This window comes from Haliotis rufescens, unplaced genomic scaffold (genome assembly GCF_023055435.1).
Source record: "Haliotis rufescens isolate VD_foot unplaced genomic scaffold, xgHalRufe1.0.p SCAF_13, whole genome shotgun sequence".
NCBI classification, from domain to species: domain Eukaryota; kingdom Metazoa; phylum Mollusca; class Gastropoda; order Lepetellida; family Haliotidae; genus Haliotis; species Haliotis rufescens.
In genome coordinates, this window is record NW_025963813.1 from 10,510,200 (window position 1) to 10,531,367 (window position 21,168).

At 40.2% G+C, this 21,168-nt stretch overlaps 1 protein-coding gene across 3 annotated transcripts in view; it reads left to right on the top strand.

Annotated features, from left to right (window-relative positions):
- Positions 1-20,576, top strand: part of LOC124139073 (high affinity cationic amino acid transporter 1-like) — a 62,737-nt gene extending 42,161 nt beyond the window's left edge. For 2 of the 3 annotated variants that reach the window (XM_048394172.1, XM_048394171.1), the window contains exons 12-14: positions 957-1,123; positions 2,534-2,642; positions 19,814-20,576. In XM_048394172.1, coding sequence (XP_048250129.1) covers positions 957-1,123; positions 2,534-2,642; positions 19,814-20,187 — 650 coding nt within the window. In that variant the 3' untranslated portion in view covers positions 20,188-20,576. Of the gene's footprint in view, positions 1-956; positions 1,124-2,533; positions 2,643-4,041; positions 5,327-19,813 lie in introns of those variants that run through there. The other variant, XM_048394173.1, reaches the window with a different exon arrangement.
- Positions 20,577-21,168: the final 592 nt, after the last annotated feature.

Consider the following 21,168-nt stretch of genomic DNA (forward strand, 5'->3'; position numbering starts at 1 on the left):
TTTCTTTTAGTACATGTCATATGAGTTCAAGGTCACAAGACTTGTTGTTGTGACACTTTCTGAAAACTAAACCAGACACGTCTCTGACTAAACATGGTTAATATCCTCCATATGATATGGCCTTGATGATATGGTTTGGTCAGTAAGGGTCAAGATTCTTTTCCATGTCTGTCTAAGGCATGCTACCACCACAGACATGTAGTTTAATATTTGCACGAATATTAACAAGTCCTACAGCATTAAGGATGTCAGTGGCATAGTTATGGTTTCTGTGAAACGTTGTATCGTTCATTTGGAATTTTGACTCTTGAATCTTAAAAATTTCTACTGAAAAAGGTCAAGGTCATGGTCAAGGTAACATTCAGGTTGGGGCCATTCAAACGTTAATAATTCTTATTTTGTAAAGCAAATTAACCAAGTTTTTGTTACCTGCAGCGGTCTATGTATGATAAACTGGCCTCTGTGCCTAGCAGATAGTGATGCTCAGAGAGCGGAAGGTCGGTTGTTTGATCTTTAGGAGCTTCATCCCAAAGGTGTTAAAAACTGGTACTGCTTGGTTGTTAGCCTGCCTAAGGGGCTTCAACAACGACTGGTTGGTTCTGAGTTAGTATACTGTGTCTGAGTGGGGTATTCATGTGGGCTAACTAAAAAACAATGGCTTTTGTCCAGACCAGTACAAGCACATACACACACACACACACAGAGACACACACACACACAGAGACACACACACACACACACACCCACACACCACACCACACCACACAGAGACACACACACAGAGACACACACACACACACACACACACACACACACACACACACACACACACACACACACACACACATACACACACACACACTGTTGCTATATATGTGCAATAACCCTAGAACCTTATTTCATTTAACATGTATGAATGACAAATCCTGTTTTCTGATACCAAACTATGCTTTCAGTTCTTGCGATCACTGCTTTGTGTGCCATGTTAATCTACGCGGAGCCGTACCTGGTAAAGCTTTCATGGTGGGCAATACTCCTGACAATTGTGTTTGGCTCTGCTGTGCTGCTGGCTGTCATCGTTGTCTGGAGACAACCACAGAATAAATCTAAACTATGGTTTAAGGTAAGTCTCATAAACTATTTCTACATTTGTTTCACTGACTGCATACTGACTATTTTCTCCTCCGTGTCTGATCATCCACTACCTGTGATTCTCTGCTGAGGTCTGACTCTCTTATTTCCCCTGTACATCTTCAGATGTCTTCCCATGATGCTCAGGCTTAGTTCTGACATCTTTATTTCCCCTTTACATCTTCGAAGGTTTCTTGTCTTCCCATGCTGGTTTCCGACCAAACTTATTTCCCCTGTACATCTTCAGATGTCTTCCCATGATGCTCAGGCTTAGCTCTGACATCTTTATTTCCTCTTTACATCTTCGAAGGTTTCTTGTCTTCCCATGCTGGTTTCCGACCAAACTTATTTCCCATTTACATCATCAGAGGTATCCTGTCTTCCCATGCTGATTTCCGACCAAACTTATTTCCTCTTTACATCTTCAGATGTCTTCCCATGATGCTCAGGCTTAGTTCTGACATCTTCATTTCCTCTTTACATCTTCGAAGGTATCCTGTCTTCCCATGCTGATTTCCGACCAAACTTATTTCCCCTTTACTTCTTCAGAGGTATCATGTCTACCCATGCTGATTTCCGACCAAACTTATTTCCCCTGTACATCTTCAGATGTCTTCCCATGATGCTCAGGCTTAGCTCTGACATCTTTATTTCCCCTTTACATCTTCAGAGGTATCCTGTCTACCCATGCTGATTTCCGACCAAACTTATTTCCCCTGTACATCTTCAGATGTCTTCCCATGATGCTCAGGCTTAGTTCTGACATCTTTATTTCCCCTTTACTTCTTCAGAGGTATCCTGTCTTCCCATGCTGATTTCACTCACTCACTCTGAAGCTTTTCAATTTTATCATTATTGTTATGACAAGGACCCCACAAATTGCATAAATTTGACAATGACATATACCGTATTCAACGTAATAAGCGCCCAGGGGGCTCTCAAAATTAGAAACAGTGAGCTGTTATTAGAATATTATTTTGGTGAAAAAAACAGAGTTGAAAGATACATTTTGTTGTTTATGCTGACAGCCTGAAATGTTTATGTAAGACAGATATATTTTTCCAGAAGTTAATTGCCCATAATAAAGGGTGCATATGACACACAAGTGCGTATTATACGCGAATAAATAAGTCTTGTGTACATTGATCAATCGGTAGGGGTGCTAATTGGGATTGTTCACTAGCCAATATATTAGCAAATATCGCTGTGGGCGCTTATTAGAGTGGGGCGCTTATTACGTCGAATACAGTATTTCTTCTTTTTATCTTGTCTACCAGTATTTCTTCATCGTAATTGTTGACCACCAATATTTCTTGTTTTGATCTTGACAGATGCCCTGTCTTCCGATGTTTATTCATCAACAACTTTGAGCACTAATATTTCTTGTTATATTTCTTATCAGGTTCCAGGCCTACCCTGGATTCCTGCTCTGAGTGCCTTCATCAACATCTATTTAATGATGAAACTCTCAGTCCCTACATGGATCAGATTTGGAGTCTGGATGGCTATAGGTAGGAAGTATTCCATTAATACTGTGTTGTACTGACCCGTGAAGATCCGCGGTAGAATAGGTCTTCAGCAACCCATGCTTGCCGTAAAAGGCGACTATGCTTGTCGTAAGAGGCGACTGACAGGATCGGGTGGTCAGGTTCGCTGACTTGGTTGATGCATGTCATCGATCCCAATTACGTGGATCGCTGCTTATGATGTCAATCACGGGATTGTCTAATCCAGACTTGATTATTTACAGACCGCCGTCATATAGCTAGAAAATTGCTGAGTGCGGCGTTAAACAACAAACAAACAAACAAACAAACTAAGTTGTACTGGTGTCAGGTTGTGGATAGTTCCCACACAGACACTGGGTACTAGTCTGTGGCACTGACTCTGTCCAGCAAAGGTACATGCTAGATTCGGGTCTTCAGCATCCCATGCTTGCCGTAAAGGGCAACTATGCTTGTCATAAGAGGTGGCTAACGGGATCGGGTGGTCAGGCTCACTGACTTGGTTGATGCATGTCATTGATCCCAATTGCATGGATCAATGATCATGATGTCCATCACTGGATTGTCTAGTCCAGACTTGATTATGTATAGACTGCCATCATATAGCTAGAATATTGCTGAGTGCGGCGTTAAACAACAAACTAACAAACAAACATGCCAGATTTTTTCATAACCCTGCTGTGATGGAGTTGACTCTGGTAATTGATCACTGATCATCCAGAAAACAGAATATTTTTTTATTCTTGTGTTGTAGACTTTAGGCTAAGTAACTATCTATATGCAACAGAAAACAAAAAAAGATGACACTTTCTCCAACCATGGCATTTCCATTTGCTTTGCTTTTCCCAATACAACCACCTCTTTTATCTCCAGCTGTGTCAAAGTGGCTTTGTTTTACATTTAAAAAGAGGGGTTAAAGCATTAAATGCATTTGCTTCATTCACAAATATGCTGATCGCACAATTCTTTACACTTGAGAAGCCTCATAGTTTAACAGGGGCACGGGTGGCCAAGTCATCTATGCAATTTGCTGTGCAAAGTTGCATCCCATGGGCACACCAGAAACCTGTGATTGTGGGTTTGAATCCCGGTTCTCCCCAATTATTCTTGTAGGTTTGTCAGCACCATTCCCGTGCTTGTGTGGTAACCTTCCGAAATCTCCATCACTTTGGGCTTTCCTCCCATATTAAGCTGACATGCCGCGGTATAACTGGAATGCTGTTAAAAATGGTGTCAAATCCAACTCACTCATTATTAAACCATTTGTGTTACATCCCCGAAATGGATACATACTGATTCTTGTGGATCCCCTTTAGTGATTACTCTCAGCAGCGTAACATCACACGCCTATTTCTACCTGCACTCATCTTGACCTTTGCACTGACCTTGACCTTTCCCTCACCAGGATTTTCCATTTACTTCACCTACGGCATCTGGCAGAGCAGCGGTTCCCTTAACCCCGAGCACAACAACCTTCCTGCCTCAAAGTTAGAACTCCTGAAAGATGATGATGATGAGGATGTATCATTGATACAGCGTCCTCATGAACAGCTGTATAGTGATGAAGAATCCGGGACGTAATACAAAATACTGCATTTGCTCCACAAAGAGGGAGAAGTGGGGTGATGAGCCACAAAAATAGAATTCTTGTTTTCTGGTGGCTGGACTGATCCATCCAATAACTCGTTACCCTCAGATATTTAACATTCAGCACTAGTTGTGCGACCTCATCAAAACTTGCATTAAACTATATGTTTATTGTTTGTCCCCCAACTAACCATATCTTATATACCGGTACATATATATCTAACTTATTTTTATGACCTGAAACTGAAGTATTTTATGTTTGTTTTGTTCAATATGTCTCACCATGTGTGTTATACAGTGGTGTGATGATAAAATGTGTTACATAACACATTTAGTGAATGTGTTTAATAATGTGTTACATTGCACATTTGGTGAATGTGTTAAGTAATGTGTTACATAACGCATGGGATGAATGTGTTAAATAATGTGTCACACAACGCATGGATGAATGTGTTAAATAATGTGTTACATAACGCCTGTTGTAAATATGTTACATACCCCTGTGGTGAATGTGTTAAATAATGTGTTACTTAATGCATGTTGTGAATGTGTTAAATAATGTGTTACATAACACATGTGATGAATGTGTTAGATAATGTGTTACACAATGCAAGTGAATGTGTTACATGATGTGTTACATAACGCATCTAGTGAACTTGTTAAATAATGTGTTACATAACGCATGTGATGAATGTGTTAAATCACGTGTTACATAATGCATGTGATGACTGTGTTAAATAATGTATTACATAATGCATGTGGCGAATTTGTGTTATGCAAAGTGTTCAATCTCATTAAAATCAGATCTTAGTTCTCGCTACCGCTAAACAAAGATCTGAGGACACCCTATTACAGGTCACATCGGACGTACCTTGCACGAACTTTGATCGACCAACGAAACGACTGACAAGAAGTCGACATTAGCCAATCAGAAGGCAGCTTTCTCGTGCTTTACGGCACTTATTTCAAATTCGCGACTACGCCTCGAAACATATTTTGGCAAATTCTAGATTAAAAAATTGAAACCTGAACTAAAGAACACTCTGGAATGGCTGATAGATGGTCTAGATTGTATGGATTCAGTTGTTAAACCCGTAACTATTGTTCGGAATACCCTGTGTTTAGAAACCACATTCCGACTGTCACTTTCATGATCAGGTAAGCGACGCTCTGATTGGTTGGATGAAAGGTCGTTCTGACATGACACCTAATGGGATGTCCTCAGATCTTTGTTTAGCGGTAGCCAGAACGAAGATCAGATTTTAATGAGATTGGCAAAGTGTTGCAATGTGTGTGATGAATGTGTGTTACGCAAAGTGTTACAATGTGTGTGAAGAATGTGTGTTATGCAAAGTGTTGCAACATGTTATAGAGTATGTGGATCACACTGTTCGATGAATGTGTGTGAGGCCACACGTTATACAATATTGTTGAGGCATGTGTGTCAGCATGTGTGATACCAGTATGTGTGTGATTCACATTAGTTGTAACTATTTGTACAGAATGTTAGGCCGGTGTGTTACACAAAATGTGATACTATTATGTGTGTGATGTACATTTGTCCTAACTATGTGTTTCCATGGTTACAGAATGTGAGGCATGTGTGTTATACAACATGATACCACATTTTGTCATCCACATATACAATGCATGTTTTTTGTACGTATTAGAAAAATAAATACACCAAAAATACGTACAATATGACATTGGATCTCAAGAAACCGTATATCTGATGCAAATCCCTTCTCATGAATATGAAACTGGACGTTGCCAACTGCAAGCATGTCCCAAACTATTATAAAACAAGCTGTGTCTGAGATTGACAGACAGGGCTGAACTATCATTATTGTTTTACAATGCTTGCATATAATCCTTGTCCAGTGAATTGGTGATGTTTTTATTCTGTTACAACTGAAACACAAGACTTCAGCTCCACAAATTGGAAATTCTCTGATTATGGCGTATCGTCTTCTGTAAAGGGTTGAGTTGTTGTATTAGACACAGAGGTCTCCATTCACAGAGGTCTCCATGGACAGAGGTCTCAATGGACAGACGTGTCAACCACATTGCAAAAGGAAGAGAATTTATGGATGTCAATTTCTTTATCATAATAAAGAAGTTGACATCCATCAATTCTCTTCGTTATGTGTATCAGTTCTAAATGCCTTTCAAAGACTTCACATTGCAAAAGATTGTTCCTTCCAAATTAAGGAATATTGGTAACATCAGTACCATCCTCCTTGTTCTCCCCCGTCCCCCGTCATATCAAGGATGGATTACTGCAATACTGTTCTGACTGGTGCCCCAACATCCATTATTAAATAGCTGCAGCATATTCAAATCCATCTTCCCGCGGCAAGAGCATCCACTGGCCTTTTTATCAGTCTTGGTTCCACCCTTGCCACATCAAGCCCACATTCCTGTGCTAAATATGATTGGACTATCTCACATATTGATTGTCCAATCAGAGAACGTTTCATGAAATCAACATCCACGACTGGTACACCTTTGTATGAAAGTGAGTTACCACTGCCTGTATTTGTTGACATGTCTTTTTCATCTTTTAAACCCCCCAACGATTTCCTATTTTTTGTGTGTCAGGGATGAAATCGCGAAATTATTCGTTCGACTAGGTCGTCGCCTATGGTAGGCACCATCTTTGTGAAGCTATACGAGATAAGAACAGCGATCTGATTGGATATCAGGTTTTCATTACAAGGGGCACAACTCCTGATCTACACGATGTGGTGCCAGGGTTGAGCCAAGAAAAGTGGCCGTGATGTGGCATGGTTGGAACTAGGCTTTGATATGGGCTAGTGGCCACGTTTGCCTTTTGATGGTTCAAAACACAAACGCTAGGATTGTGTCATGCTGCAGCAAGCATCATCCCATCATCCCCGTCCTTCACAACTGTACATTGGCTTCCACTTCATCAGGATAAGCTACAAAATTCTCTGTCTTGTGTATCCGGTGATGCTCCACAATATTTGTGTGTCCTGCTTAGCAGATGCACTCCAACAAGATCTCCTCTTTCGCTGCCACCACACAGTGGAATAATTTTCCAAAATATACAGTTGAGACAGTCTCCAAGCTTTCACTCACCCAATCTTGTCTGAAAAACTCATATGTTCCTGATGCCTTTCAGGATTAATTGCTGTGGTTGTGCACTTCAAGCATGCATTGTGCATGGTGTAATGCATGATCTAAGTTTTTTTTAGTTTTTTTATTTTATTATTATTATTAAAATTAAAATTAAAATTAAAAAATGCATCAAAGAGTGTTTTGGTGATCCTGGTACAGTCATTTATTATTAGTATTATTATTATGGTTGACAGTGAGAACAATACAATAGTAGAGATGACTTACACTAACCAGACCACATCTAAAAGGTTGATCTTTCTGGTGCACAACTGGTCATACTCACCAGCCATTGTGATCTGTCACTGTTCCATTAACATCAGCTCTACTGAGGCCTGTGATGACATGTGTGCAGTGTGAGAGATGAAGCTGTTTCTGGGTCAGAGAGGTCTTAAAGGGCAGAACATGCTGTGTATTCAATCTGGTGGGTAAGATGAATACTTGTACCTTTGTAAAATATTGTATAAGTTATCTTTATTTTAAATCAATTACATGTATGTGTGTATTCACCATTGGCATCAATAGACTTAGTGGTTAATTTGAAAAAAAATATTTTGTAGTGTGGATGTATATAATCTTTGTAACCATAGTTGTGATAATAGTTTAAAGTATTATATTGTGCCAGGTTAATTATATTGCGTTACCTACAAAATCCAAACAGATGCCACCCCTCCAAATAAATGAATGAATGAATGAATGAATGAATGAATGAATGCAATCAAACCCATTACAAAAGAAAGCAGTTCCAGGGAATCCATATATGGAAATATCCAAATTCATTTTTGAGAAAGTACACTCCATATATGGAAAGTTTGGAACACATTCCATGCATATTTGGAACCAAAGTCATTATGAAGTAAAGACAGTCCACATATGGGAAGTTTGGAACTAACATTTATTCCATGCATGAAAAAAACCCACTGTTCGGCTTCTCCTTCCAGCGAAAAAAAGAATAGTTTGTCTCTTACAAAAAATCCAGCCCCACTCCTCCCAAACAAATACTAAATGGAAGGTCCCTAACTCAAACTGCATACTGCTGAAATCAGTCAATATCCTTAATTGCACAGAGAGCTGTCTCCATATAACACCTGTGTACAATGAGTGCAGGGTAAGAATATTCATCCTCCACAACTTATGCTGGTGGTAAGTTGACAATCATTCTCGAGTGCATACTGATTCAGTGACCAGTGACCGGGGTAATAATAGCACTTTGAGCATGCCCCTGAGTGGTTTGGAAATATGCGCAATATAAATGGCCTATTATAATTTAAAAAAATTAATTTTTCATATTATTATTATTATTATTATAAAAAAAATTGGATCGGATAGTCAGGCTCGTTGACTTGCATGTTATCATATCTCAATTGCGTGGATCGATGCTCATGATATCGATCACTGGCTTGTGTGACTGACTTGATCATTTACAGACCCCTGTCATAATGCTGAGTGCTGTGCTTACAGGACAACACTGATTGAATCCCCTTTGATATTTCTGGTATTTGCTACAAGTTGGGTAAAACCCAACTCACTGACTGGACGTTTTTACCAGGTCTTGGAGCACAGTCGCTGGTGTGTTCCAGACTCCAGTTCACACATCAGGTTTAATGATATGGCTGTTACTGATGGGTCTCCACTTTCATGGAGGATTGTGGATGTTTCTTGTTCTCAAAATGTATTGTTTTGTACATTCTCCCTATCAGTGGGTTACTTGTTTTATACAGTGGGCTGTTTTATTCAATAAATCTGTTATCAAGAACAATAAATTGTTCTCTGGGTCTAAGAATGTATTTTTCGTATTTGTTGAACATCGATTTCAGTAAATGAAATGTACTGCTAAAGCAAATTCTTTTCGTGACCAGGCTCAGCTTAGTATGGAAGCCTTTTAGGGCCATTTGTTTAAAAAAAAAAATTAGATACTAACTGAAAATTTCAAGATAGTATCTTTATATTTCAACTTAGTTTCTTGAAATTTCAACCTAGTATCTTGAAATTTCAAGATAGTATCGAAAAAAATTAAAAAAACAAATGGCCCTAAAAGGCTTCCGTAGCTTAGGAATCGTACTGGATATATAAATCCAAATATACATAAATCAAGATATGCATGTTTGTCTGTCTGTCTATCTGTCTGTCTGTGTCTGTCCGTCCGTATATGGTATATGGTCTCTGGTCCGAGGTATTTATTTAGTTTGTATGTGAGGCAGTACCAAATGTGCTTCACGAATTCAAAATCGAGTCCAGTCGGCTTATTCCGTAACCTGCATCAATGGGGCATCAACAGCATTCGTGCCCCTCTCATGGCCATTTTTGCGACCGGATTCCGTCTTTGCGCAAACGGGCATACCTGAAATAATTGTTAACTCGTCGCGTTATGGTTCACATATATTTCCCCATATATTATATATATTTCAGATGCAATTTAAGGCACATATGGACATGCGGAATTATACAGTATGATTAAACACATTTAACTGTGCCTTTGGTATATTTTTAGATGCAATACATATGTAAATTCAAAAATTATTTCTGAGGGATTCATACGCGCATTCTGATTGGTTTGTCGTATTTTCGCACATAACATTCATCGATAGGGAGACGAGTCTCCTTGCAGGTTACGGAAAGGGGCGAGTGGTGACGAATGCAATAGAGCAGGGGTGCTTTATTAAATCACTGTGTACCGTGTTACGTCCAGTCCCACTGCATATAGTGCGTCTAATATGACAGCAGGGGAAACGAAAACAGTTTGAATTGTCATTTATCGTGATGTGTCATACGATAGTAACCTGCACGTAACTAGTTTTAATTACCCGCCTGAGGCGCTCATTATAATAATCACAAAATCTGGTTTGTGATAATGTCCCACCCGAAGTAGTGCATCGGCAACCTTACGCCGGAGGGGTGGGGGCGTGTGTGCCTTAAGCGTTTTTTAATGGTGCCAGCATCCGCTGATCCTCTGTTTTAATCCTATCCTCGTCTTGTTGACGTTCCTTGGTTTGCTGGCACCGAACCCGCAACCAAGAATAACTGATGGATGATTATATTTTACGAACGCTTCATACATTTAGATTGTTTATGCTGACCATTAAATTCATAACCCTAGCGGTTATTAATGTCCGTCTGTCATTAATAGAGAGAGAGAGAGAGAGAGAGAGAGAGAGAGAGAGAGAGAGAGAGCGCATTTTGGGAACAGGTTATATTTTTCAAAAGAATGCCAGAAACGAATCCGCTGTTTTCATCAGAGGTTATTATTGCGATTTGAAACCTCTGTCTGACCAGTTAGAATCGAACATTTTCATGGTAGAATTTATATTGTGGAATACTAATTCTGACTCCTTAGTCCCTAGTGTTGCCCCTTTATGCCGAGCATCAGGCAGGGTAACAACAAGTACCATCCTTTAACGTCTTTTGGTATGACGTCACCGTGGATCGAACCCCCGACCTTCTGCTCTCCAGGCGGAAGCTCTACCACTAGACCAGGATGGCGGTCTGATATTTAAAGCCACATATTACATATAATGCCCTGGTTGATGGACAAGTTTACAGTTTAACATAGATATCACATTCAGGCACAGCTAGAATTATACTTCAGCTAGATTGCTGTTTCACTCATATTGCAACGTACAGACACAGTATACTAATCCCGTGCTCTTATCCCCTTAATGCCGAAAGCCAGTCAAGTACCACCTTGAAAGTCATTTAGAACGACGCGGCTGGGGATCGATCTCCGGACCTTCCGCTCTCCGGGCATACAGTATCTATTCGAGGCCAAGGGATCCAGGAGGTAAACGTGAGTGCGCGTGTATGAGCGTGCGCGTGTGTGGACCTACCACGTGTTTTGGGTTCCGCTTTGTGACTTCACGTGTCAAGGAAACCCACGGTCCCAAATCTCACTATAAATGTACATACCTATCGAATGACGTCAAGCTCTACGCCTTTTCGAACTATAACGTCTAAATGTCACTGACTTCTAGTTTCAGTCAGTAAATAAACACTAACGTATATACACGAACAGGGAATGGCAGTTTAGCTCTTTAATTAGTGCCAGGAAAAGTAACAGTAGTGTTATCGTCCATTGAAGTAATCACCCTTGCTATTAAATGACTGTCACATTGCTCACACAACATAAACACTGTAGTAGAATGCACGCAAGCGTACCAACATATAAGTCATTGTAAATTGACATTTAGTCCAATAAATAACGTTATCTTATTTAAATTTATTATATATATATTTATATATATTCACATAATGAAAAAAATAAAATCCAAACTATAGAATCCAGAACAATCCTTAGTTTCAGACCTTGAGCTGAGGCAATCTAGACTTGCCAAATCATTCTAGACTTGAGCTGGACTCCTTTCTTTGCATTATTCTCTTGGGTCTGGGAGACCGACTAAGGTAAAGGATTTGAAGTAGAATACATCGCCTCAGTTCGCTGTGCAGAGTGCAGGATCCGCTGGTGCTAGGTTCGAATCCCAGGTTTGCTCCGATTATGATCCTTGGTTTGTCAGCAACATACTCTTCTATAGGGGTTTACAAAAGTGATAAACGTCTACGATCAGCATCACTTTGGGCTAACGTATTTCTTTCCAAATTAAGCTAATAAGATAGGCCGCAATACAACTAATATTTTCAGGAGGGCGTTTTGCAGTTATTTTCTTTTGCAAATTGTTAGCGTGGTGGGTGCTACTGGTAAGACAGGATATGCATACCTTGCAGGCGAACACCTGGTGTCATCACTGATTTTTAGCGATGAGCTGATATAATTTTCAACGTTATTTTTCTCTTTACGCCTAATGGAATCTAACACCCACTCCGCCCTTCACTTATCGGACCGCCTCCGTGGTCTAGTGGTAGAGCGTCCGTCCGGAAAGCCCCGGCTGCGTCATACAAAAAGATGTTAAAAGATGGTACTTGTTGTTAACCTGTCTGGCGCTCGGTATTAAGGGGCTAAATCAAGGACTGGTCGGCTCGGTGTCAGTATACTGTGTCTGAGTGGGGTAGTCATGTTAACCTGCAGCATGGTATCTCCGTGGGCTAGCACTGTATATCGGCATCAGTCCGAACTAGTACAAGCAGCCACGTGAATCAATGCTCATGTTCTCAACCGACAGCTGGCCCGTGAAGATCCGGGGTAGAATAGGTCTTAAGCAACTATGATTGTCGTAAGAGGCGACTAACGGGATCGGGTGGTCAGGCTCGCTGGCATGGTTGATGTATGACATCGTATCCCAATTGCGTGGATCGATGCTCATGATGTCAATCACTGGATTGTCTGGTTCAGACTCAATTATTCACAGACCCCCTTCATATAGCTGGAATATTGCTGAGTGCGGCGTTAAGCAACAAACAAACGAAACGAAATCTTTAGACAAGATCTCATTGTCAAGGCAGCATCCCTGATATTAATGATAGGGGTTGCTTCCTGACAGACGAACAACCAAAATCTACAGTAGTGTAGAGTACATTACAAAACGTAATATTATAGACAAGTGGAACTGACTGCAGTCCTGGTCTGAAACAAGCAGACTGATGTACCAGGCTACAAACAAACCCCTATTAAATATAATTTGTATTCTTGGTGATTCCGATCCCGGTCGATTCGCTTTTATCTGTGCAGCACTTGGGGGTTCACGATTGGCTTCATTTTCAAAATGTGCTGCTTCGGGCTGGATTGTCGCCTGTGTTATAAAGGTTATGAGAGATAATTATATAATGCAAACACCATTATTCCACTTTGAGATACGAAGTTGTTTTTTAGAGAAAAAAAACAATTGCCGTGGGCAGACCATGTCGAAATGACCTTTTGCGTATGTCTGTCAATATGGTTTTTTTCTGATATGATCATGCAATGAAATCGTGCGAATTTTGCAATATGTACATCCGACCAAAAATAAGGGAACTGATGAAATGACAGTGGCGGTGTAATGACGAAATGTCTAAAATTATATTCGCTAAGATCAATATCAGGGCCCACTTGCACAAAGCAAACAGTCCATACTTTAACATAGGCTCACAATAGTCGTGGTACAAAGATCGCTTTGTGCAAGTGGGCCCTGGTGTGTCCACCATGTTGGACAATACATGCACGTCACCCTGATGGCATACTGTTCATTTACTTGTGTATGGTTGCTCTTGGTATGGCTGGATCAACGAGTCTGTGCATAGTCCAATCAAAATCGCGTAATGAAATCAGCATCCGGTTCGTAAAATGCCGTGCATATTTCGCCCGATTGCAGAGTTTGCAAAGCATGGGTACCGACAACACAGCGTCAACAGATATTTTCCAAAGTTTTTCAGGTTTCACGTGATTTGATGGACTTCGCGAAGTAAGACTCTTTTTGGTTACAAAATAGATCTTGATTATCGATCAGATCGTCTACACTGGGCGACGCCATTTTATTTGAAGCAAATGCAAGTGATATGGGAGGTGGTATCTGATTGGTCAAAAGTAGGGACATAGAAGGGACATAACTCGTATTAGCCACTGTTGGCGCTACGATCGGGCCCAGAAATACCAACTCAGTTTGGCAAGGGTGGAAACTGGACTTTTGCAGTCAGTTAACTCCCTTGTCTCGAGAAGATATACCAGCTTCTAGCCCATCCACTTTATACATATCTAGCCCCTGTTTTCAAATTTGAAAAAAACCCACTTTCTTGGTCAGAGATTTAACGAGGACCAAGAATGTGGTGCTGCTGCGGAAGACTGGTTGTGACCAAGATTTGACCTTCTACAAAACAGGGATAGCTCACCTGGAGAAAAGTTCTATTGAACTACAAGGGGACAATGTTAAAAAATAATTAAGCTCACGACAATATTTTAGTTCAATGAATATACAATAACCTGCCTAGATTTTCTGCCAAAATAGATTCCATTTGGCGCAAAGGGCAAAATAGCTGCGGACATTTTATGAATGGATCACTCAAATCAGTGCTAGGCGCAAAACTTGTTGATACCCCGTCGTATAATACACATTGGCATTGAAATGTGTGTTGGAACACATTTATCCCACTGGCACAAGGGAACATTGTAACACTAGTCACAATCAATTGATCTGGTAGTTTCTACCTAACACAATCCAGTGTAAGGCAGTTAATTCAATCCAAAGGATTCAACACCACTTGATAAAAGAAAAGACCCTTCGAGCAGTGTGTTGTGTTTTGTCGAACTGTCTATAACTGTCTGAATATTATTAAGTTAGTTGAACCTGCCCACTATACGTGGATGTTTACAAGACGGGGTCAGAGTAATGGCTTGGTTTTGTTGACCGGAAAAAACATCAACGTTGATTCTTCTATCATTTAATAAAAGTGTTCATAATTTCCAACGTGTCTCGTTCCAAATCGTATTCATTGGCGTACGCCGCCAGTAATGACTTCGCACGTTTGTGGATCTTCCCGAGGCAGTTGACGGTATAATTCCCTTGCCTCGGGAAGATGGCTCGTTACAAACTCGTTCACCATTCTCTTGTTCCCTGTCCGAAACCCAATATTTGTGTTTCGCGTTGCACAGTAATTCCTTTGTATATAGACTGGTTATTGAATGTCGTACTGTTGCATAACTTTTATGATGTTACTATGTATATTTCATGAACAGACAGGGGCACGGGTGGCCAAGTCGTCTAACGCGCCGCGATTCGCTGTGCAGAGTTGCGTCCCTTGGGCAGGCCAGAAACCTATGATTGTGGGTTCGAATCCCGGTTCGCCCCGATTATGTTTCTTTGTTTGTCAGCACCATACCCGAGCGCGTGGGTTTCACCGAAGTGGTAAACATCTGAGACCTGCATCACTTCGGGCTTTCCTCCAACATCAAGCTGACACGCCGCGATATAACTTGAATACTGTTAAAAGCGGCGTTAAACCCAACTCACTCACTCACTCACTCACTCACTCACTCAAGAACAGACATGTTGGTATTGACGAGTTTAGCGTCAGATATTTCCACGCTAGGATCAATATATTTTGAAAAATGGAAATGATTTTTTTTATCAGATGAAACTCAACTGAAAAACGGATAATTATGATCTTGTTCAAACTGTTATTTAGAGACAGGAGTTAACGAATGGTTCGTGATTAATTTGATAGAATGCATGATTTATCATTTAACTTAAGCATTTATCCATGACATAAGCTTATGACATAAAAACATGTATGTCATACCCCAATGACATAAGTATGCAAATTAGATATGCAAATTAGATAACCGGAAGAGCGAGCGGTTTGATTTGAAACTATATATTATAAGTGAAGTTACACCAGAGATATAATTAGATTACACAGAATCGTTGTTGTTACCGTTATTAAAGTTTCAATTATTCTGCAAAAGTCTGTTCAAGTATTTTGTTTAAAATAATCCGAGGAACTTTTTTTCTCAGCGAATTGTTTATTTTGGTTTACATGGCTATGGAAAACATGTATCGCTACGCACGATCTATACGTAAGATTTCGACAAGTTGCTGATGTTAATGTTTAATGCAATTATTCCTTAATTTGGAAGCAAAAATGTGAAAATGATAAATAGACATCATCACTCGTGTTTTTTAATATGGGAAATATCAACCTCGTCCCGTTAATCGGTATTTGCCTCGCCAAAGGCTCGGCAAATACCGATTAACTAAGACTCGGTTGATATTTCCCATATTAAAAAACACTCGTGATGAATCCTCTATATATAACATTCCTCATCCTACCTACTGTTTATATGCAAACCATGACGTTATAGTTAGATACTAAGTAATGAGTCAGTAATATATCAGTGTCATAGTACTCATTGTTTATTCAAAGGTTTGTTTGATTGTTGGTTCCTGGTGGTTACATTAATAATATTAATACTAATAACAATAATCATTGTCGTAAAAAACATAGGCCAGTAGTGTTTCTGGTAAAAGATGACATTGTCAAGAGAAGATGGGAGTACATTTGTGATATCGGTATGTCATTATTGTTAACGAGCAAGGTTTATTGTGAATGATTTAATCTTTGTGCCACACAAAAGACCAATACGATGTTACTTTCATATGTTCTGTTTTCGCGAACACTAGGTGTCATCACTGATTTTTAGTCATTTATTCATATAATTTCCCCCGCTCTCCAGCCCTTGCGCCCTATGGAATATCTTGGAGACTGAACAGTCTCTGGCTTTGACATTTTGACGCTTTTTGAATGACTATCAAATAGTGATGATACCAGGTGTTCGCGAAAAGGTGAGCGTATCCTGAACCACCGGCGACACTCGTCACAAACACATGCAAAGGCAAATCAATTGTTCACCTGAAAAACTACAATACGGGAACGTATGGTACATGTCAAAATAGGGACGTCATTTTTGTCACTGATGCGTCAAATTTGGGAATGTCTTCCGCATATCTTTTTAAAACATGTTGGCCTTAGGGTTGAATGTTGTACACCTGATCAAACATCAACAACAACATATTACTATGCACACCAATGATTCGTTTATCCGGAAAATTGTTATTTCGGACGACGTTACTAAGTTCGATACCGTCCGGATTAACAAGCTTCCGTCGTATACATAGAGAATTCATCACGAGTGTTTTTTAATATGGGAAATATCAACCGAGTCTTAGTTAATCGGTATTAATACCGATTAACGGGACGAGGTTGATATTTCCCATATTAAAAAACACGAGTGATGAATTCTATTTATCATTTTCACATTTTTGCTTCCAAATTAAGGAATAATTGCATTAAACATTAACATCAGCAACTTGTCGAAATCTTACGTATAGATCGTGCGTAGCGATACATGTTTTCCATAGCCATGTAAACCAAAATAAACAATTCGCTGAGAAAAAAAGTTCCTCGGATTATTTTAAACAAAATACTTGAACAGACTTTTGCAGAATAATTGAAACTTTAATAACGGTAACAACAACGATTCTGTGTAATCTAATTATATCTCTGGTGTAACTTTACTTATAATATATAGTTTCAAATCAAACCGCTCGCTCTTCCGGTTATCTAATTTGCATATCTAATTTGCATACTTATGTCATTGGGGTATGACATACATGTTTTTATGTCATAAGCTTATGTCATGGATAAATGCTTAAGTTAAATGATAAAGTATTTGAATCCTCATAGTTTTTAGCAGTTTCCATATTTTCCAGAGATTGATGTATGTGGTAGAGCTGGGATTTTGTATTGAGATCAGATGATTTTTAAGTAAAAGTCAAAATATTTTTTTCTAAACGACACATTGCATGTATCAATGTCTTTTGCCAACAATAGGAAATATTAGTCTTTGAAAGGCATAAAAAAATGATACACATAAGAAATAGAATTTTATAGATGTCATTCTCTTTATTTTGAGGAACACAACATTTCGGAGTATATACTTACTCCTTCATCAGGTGAATAAATGTGATATAAATAAATATGAAAAATAATTCTTTTTTTCAAGAATTTTCGGGGACAATTATTATCCCGATAAAATTCCAGGATATCAAATTGTCGGAACCTAAGCAACCCTGTCTAGTTAGACACCGAATATGTTTAAAGAATAAGGAATATTTCTATCTATGCTGAAGACACAGCTCCACCCACTTACTCCATCATCAGATGAATAAATGTGATAAAAACAAATATGAAGAATAATTATTTTTTCAAGAATTTTTTTGGGACAATTATTATCCCGATAAAATCCCAGGATATCAAATTGTTGGCCCCTAAGCTACTATGTCTAGTTAGACACCGAATATTTTTAAAGAATAAGGAATATTTCTATCTGTGCTGGACAAACATCCACTACACCGTTGCCTCCCCATCCATCTTCCCCATCCATCTTCCCCAACCATCTTCCCCAACCATCTTCCCCAACACACAACTCGACTCGTTCTGTCATTATTCCAGTAGTGCCACACTAGCAGAGATAAAGGTTAGATTCATGACTTGTGACATTTCATGCAAGCGAAGTCGTGATCACATAAACATGTCGGTGAACAAGGATCGATGTCAATTGTCATAATGACATCCATGGTCAATCGAACTGTGTATGATCAGCGGTAATTATAATCGACATTCAAGGAACTTGTATTTGAGATATTTTGGTCTGTTTTGACAACTTTGGCATTAACCAGACAAACCCAGCGTTTTGAATACTGTTTTTAGAAGATTGTTGACTCTAACATGACAACTTGATAGAGGGAGGGAAGAGGGGATGGTGGCATTTTTGTCATCGAATCATTTTAAATTACAATTTCCGGGACCGCCTCCGTGGTCTAGTGGTAGAGCGTCCGCCCGGAGAGCGGAAGGTCCGGGGTTCGATCCCCGGCCGCGTCATGCTGCGAGACCAAGGATAATAACTGGAATGACATTATTTGTTACGGCCTTACTCGCAAGCATGGGATGCTGAGAATACAAGAGTCCCCAATGTTCCCAACCCTCATCGGTGAAGAGTGATTTTTGCTGAAGAATCGCTGGAGTTATCAGTGTCCTAGGTTTGACATGCCTTTGCATGTGTTTGTGACGGGGCAGGATGAGCTCACATTTTCGGGGCTCGATCCCCAGCCGCGTCATACCAAAAGACGTTAAAAGATGGTACTTGTTGTTACCCTGTCTGGCGCTCGGCATTAAGGGGCTAAAACAAGGACTGGTCGGCTCGGAGTCAGTATACTGTGTCTGAGTGGGGTATTCATGTTAAACTGCTGCATGGTATCTCAGTGTGCTAGCACTATAAATCGGCATCAGTCCGGACTAGTACAAGCAGCCACACAAACACACACACGTACATGCACGTCGCGATATAAGTGCAATAATCTTGGACGCGACGTTAAACCCCATTTCACCTCACCTCATAGATTCGAACACCAGATTGGCCGTATAGTGAGGCGGGTAAGGCTAAAATTGTGCACTTAGCGTTAAAAGCACCAAACTTGGCACACTCATACATTGAACCATTCCGAACATTTTTGGATATGGATCCACCTCAGCAGCGCCCCCTGGTGGTAGAAAATCCAAGATGGCCGCCGACATGGCTGAAATCTCTAATGAAATCAATATATACTCAATATATCATACTTATCTGATCCCTTTATACACATATCCATAGTAATGCATGCGAAATGAGTTGCAGCATAGCTGTATATAATTCAAATATAGTTGCAGCGCTCCCTGGTGGTAGAAAATCCAAGATGGCCGCCAGCATGGCTGAAATCTCTAGTACTTCTGTTTCTTGGTTTGCCAGCACAGTGCACGTGGGTTTCACAAAAAAGGGTGGTCGTTGGGGTACCCTAGTGGTTAAAGCGTTCGTTCGTTGGATTTCGATTTCCAAATGGGTACAATGCGTGAAGCCCAGTTCTGGTGTCCTTAGCTCGTATAACCATACTCCCTCACCCCCTCACTCACTCACGAAAGGGGTATACGTCCCAGGCCTGCTTTACTGAAATACTATTAAAATCGACGTTAAACCTAACTTACTCGCTCCATTCTTTCAGGTTTCGCAATTTACTTCGGCTACGGCGTGCGGAACAGCTCAGAGAACAACCAACAAGCGATGCAGCAGTCCAGAGCAGGCCAGTTTAACCGAGATATAGAAGACCGTCCACCTGCATATCAAGAGGAAACAGATAAAGTGGACGAAAAAGAACCGTTATTGTCAGGACGCAATCATAGAAGAAACGCTTCGAGAATAGGAATCAACGTTACACCCCCAAGTACGTCAGTAAACGAAAAGACGATTGGCGACGACCCAGCCAATCAGAATCAACCAGACTCTGATAAACACGTGTATGCAAATGTCACTGGAGTCAGTGAACCGAAAGCTCCTTTCGACAGTGAAGACGATGCCCCTGTCCACTCAGAGAAATAGACCTGTACCTAAGAACAGCGTGTGAGTGGGGTGCTGTGGGGAGAGTGCCTACGGGGTCTCAAAGCATACCAGTTATACCACAATAGATAGAAGACGAGCACAGAACATTTACAATAATTATATTATTTATCCTCTTTTTTTTTGCGCGGGACAAGGAACATGTTCAAAGCGCGAGTTACCGTTACGTCGTTCTTTCTCAGCTCCCTTGGGAGTATACAATCCAAGCTGCCTCAGGGGTTAAAATGTTTGCATTCACATCATTGTCTCATCCTACCGGGTACCCACTCATTGCTGGAGAAACGGGAGAATAATTTGAAAAATGTCATTAATGTAAGGCACGCCATACAGTAAACTACGGTTATAACGAACTCAAAGGGACTACTAATTTTAGTTCGTTATATCCGTAATTCGTTATAAGCATAACTACAGCATAACTACAGCATATATTCGGGACTAAAAAGTTAGTTCGTTATATCCGTTAGTTCGTTATAACCGTGTTCGTTATAACCGTAGTTTACTGTGTTTTACAACCTGCGTTTAAGAGTGAGGTAAGACATTAGAAATAGGATTTAAAAACACTGCCGGAAAATAAAGTCTGTTATCTTCACAACCAAATCGTGCACTGTCACGAAGTCTCTCGCAGATCAGGATCGAAAAAAGGGGTGGTTTACACTTGGGCCATGGGTACCTTAGGTGGGGTTGGGGGTTGGGGGTTGGGGGTTGGGGGTGGTGGGTAAGACAAACTCGGAAACACCATATGTAACCTTTATTAATTGTACAACCAATCAACATGTTATCTTGGAAGGCAATGCCATACAAAATGTCATCAGATGTGAAAACGGCGGGTGGGGGCTGGACACCCCCCTTTAGATCCGGTACTGTTACAGCCATATTCACAATAAATGCACGCAATCCTGTGAAATGTACTGCGGTATTTTTATCATGATATGAACATACTTCGCATGATCACGCATTGGACCG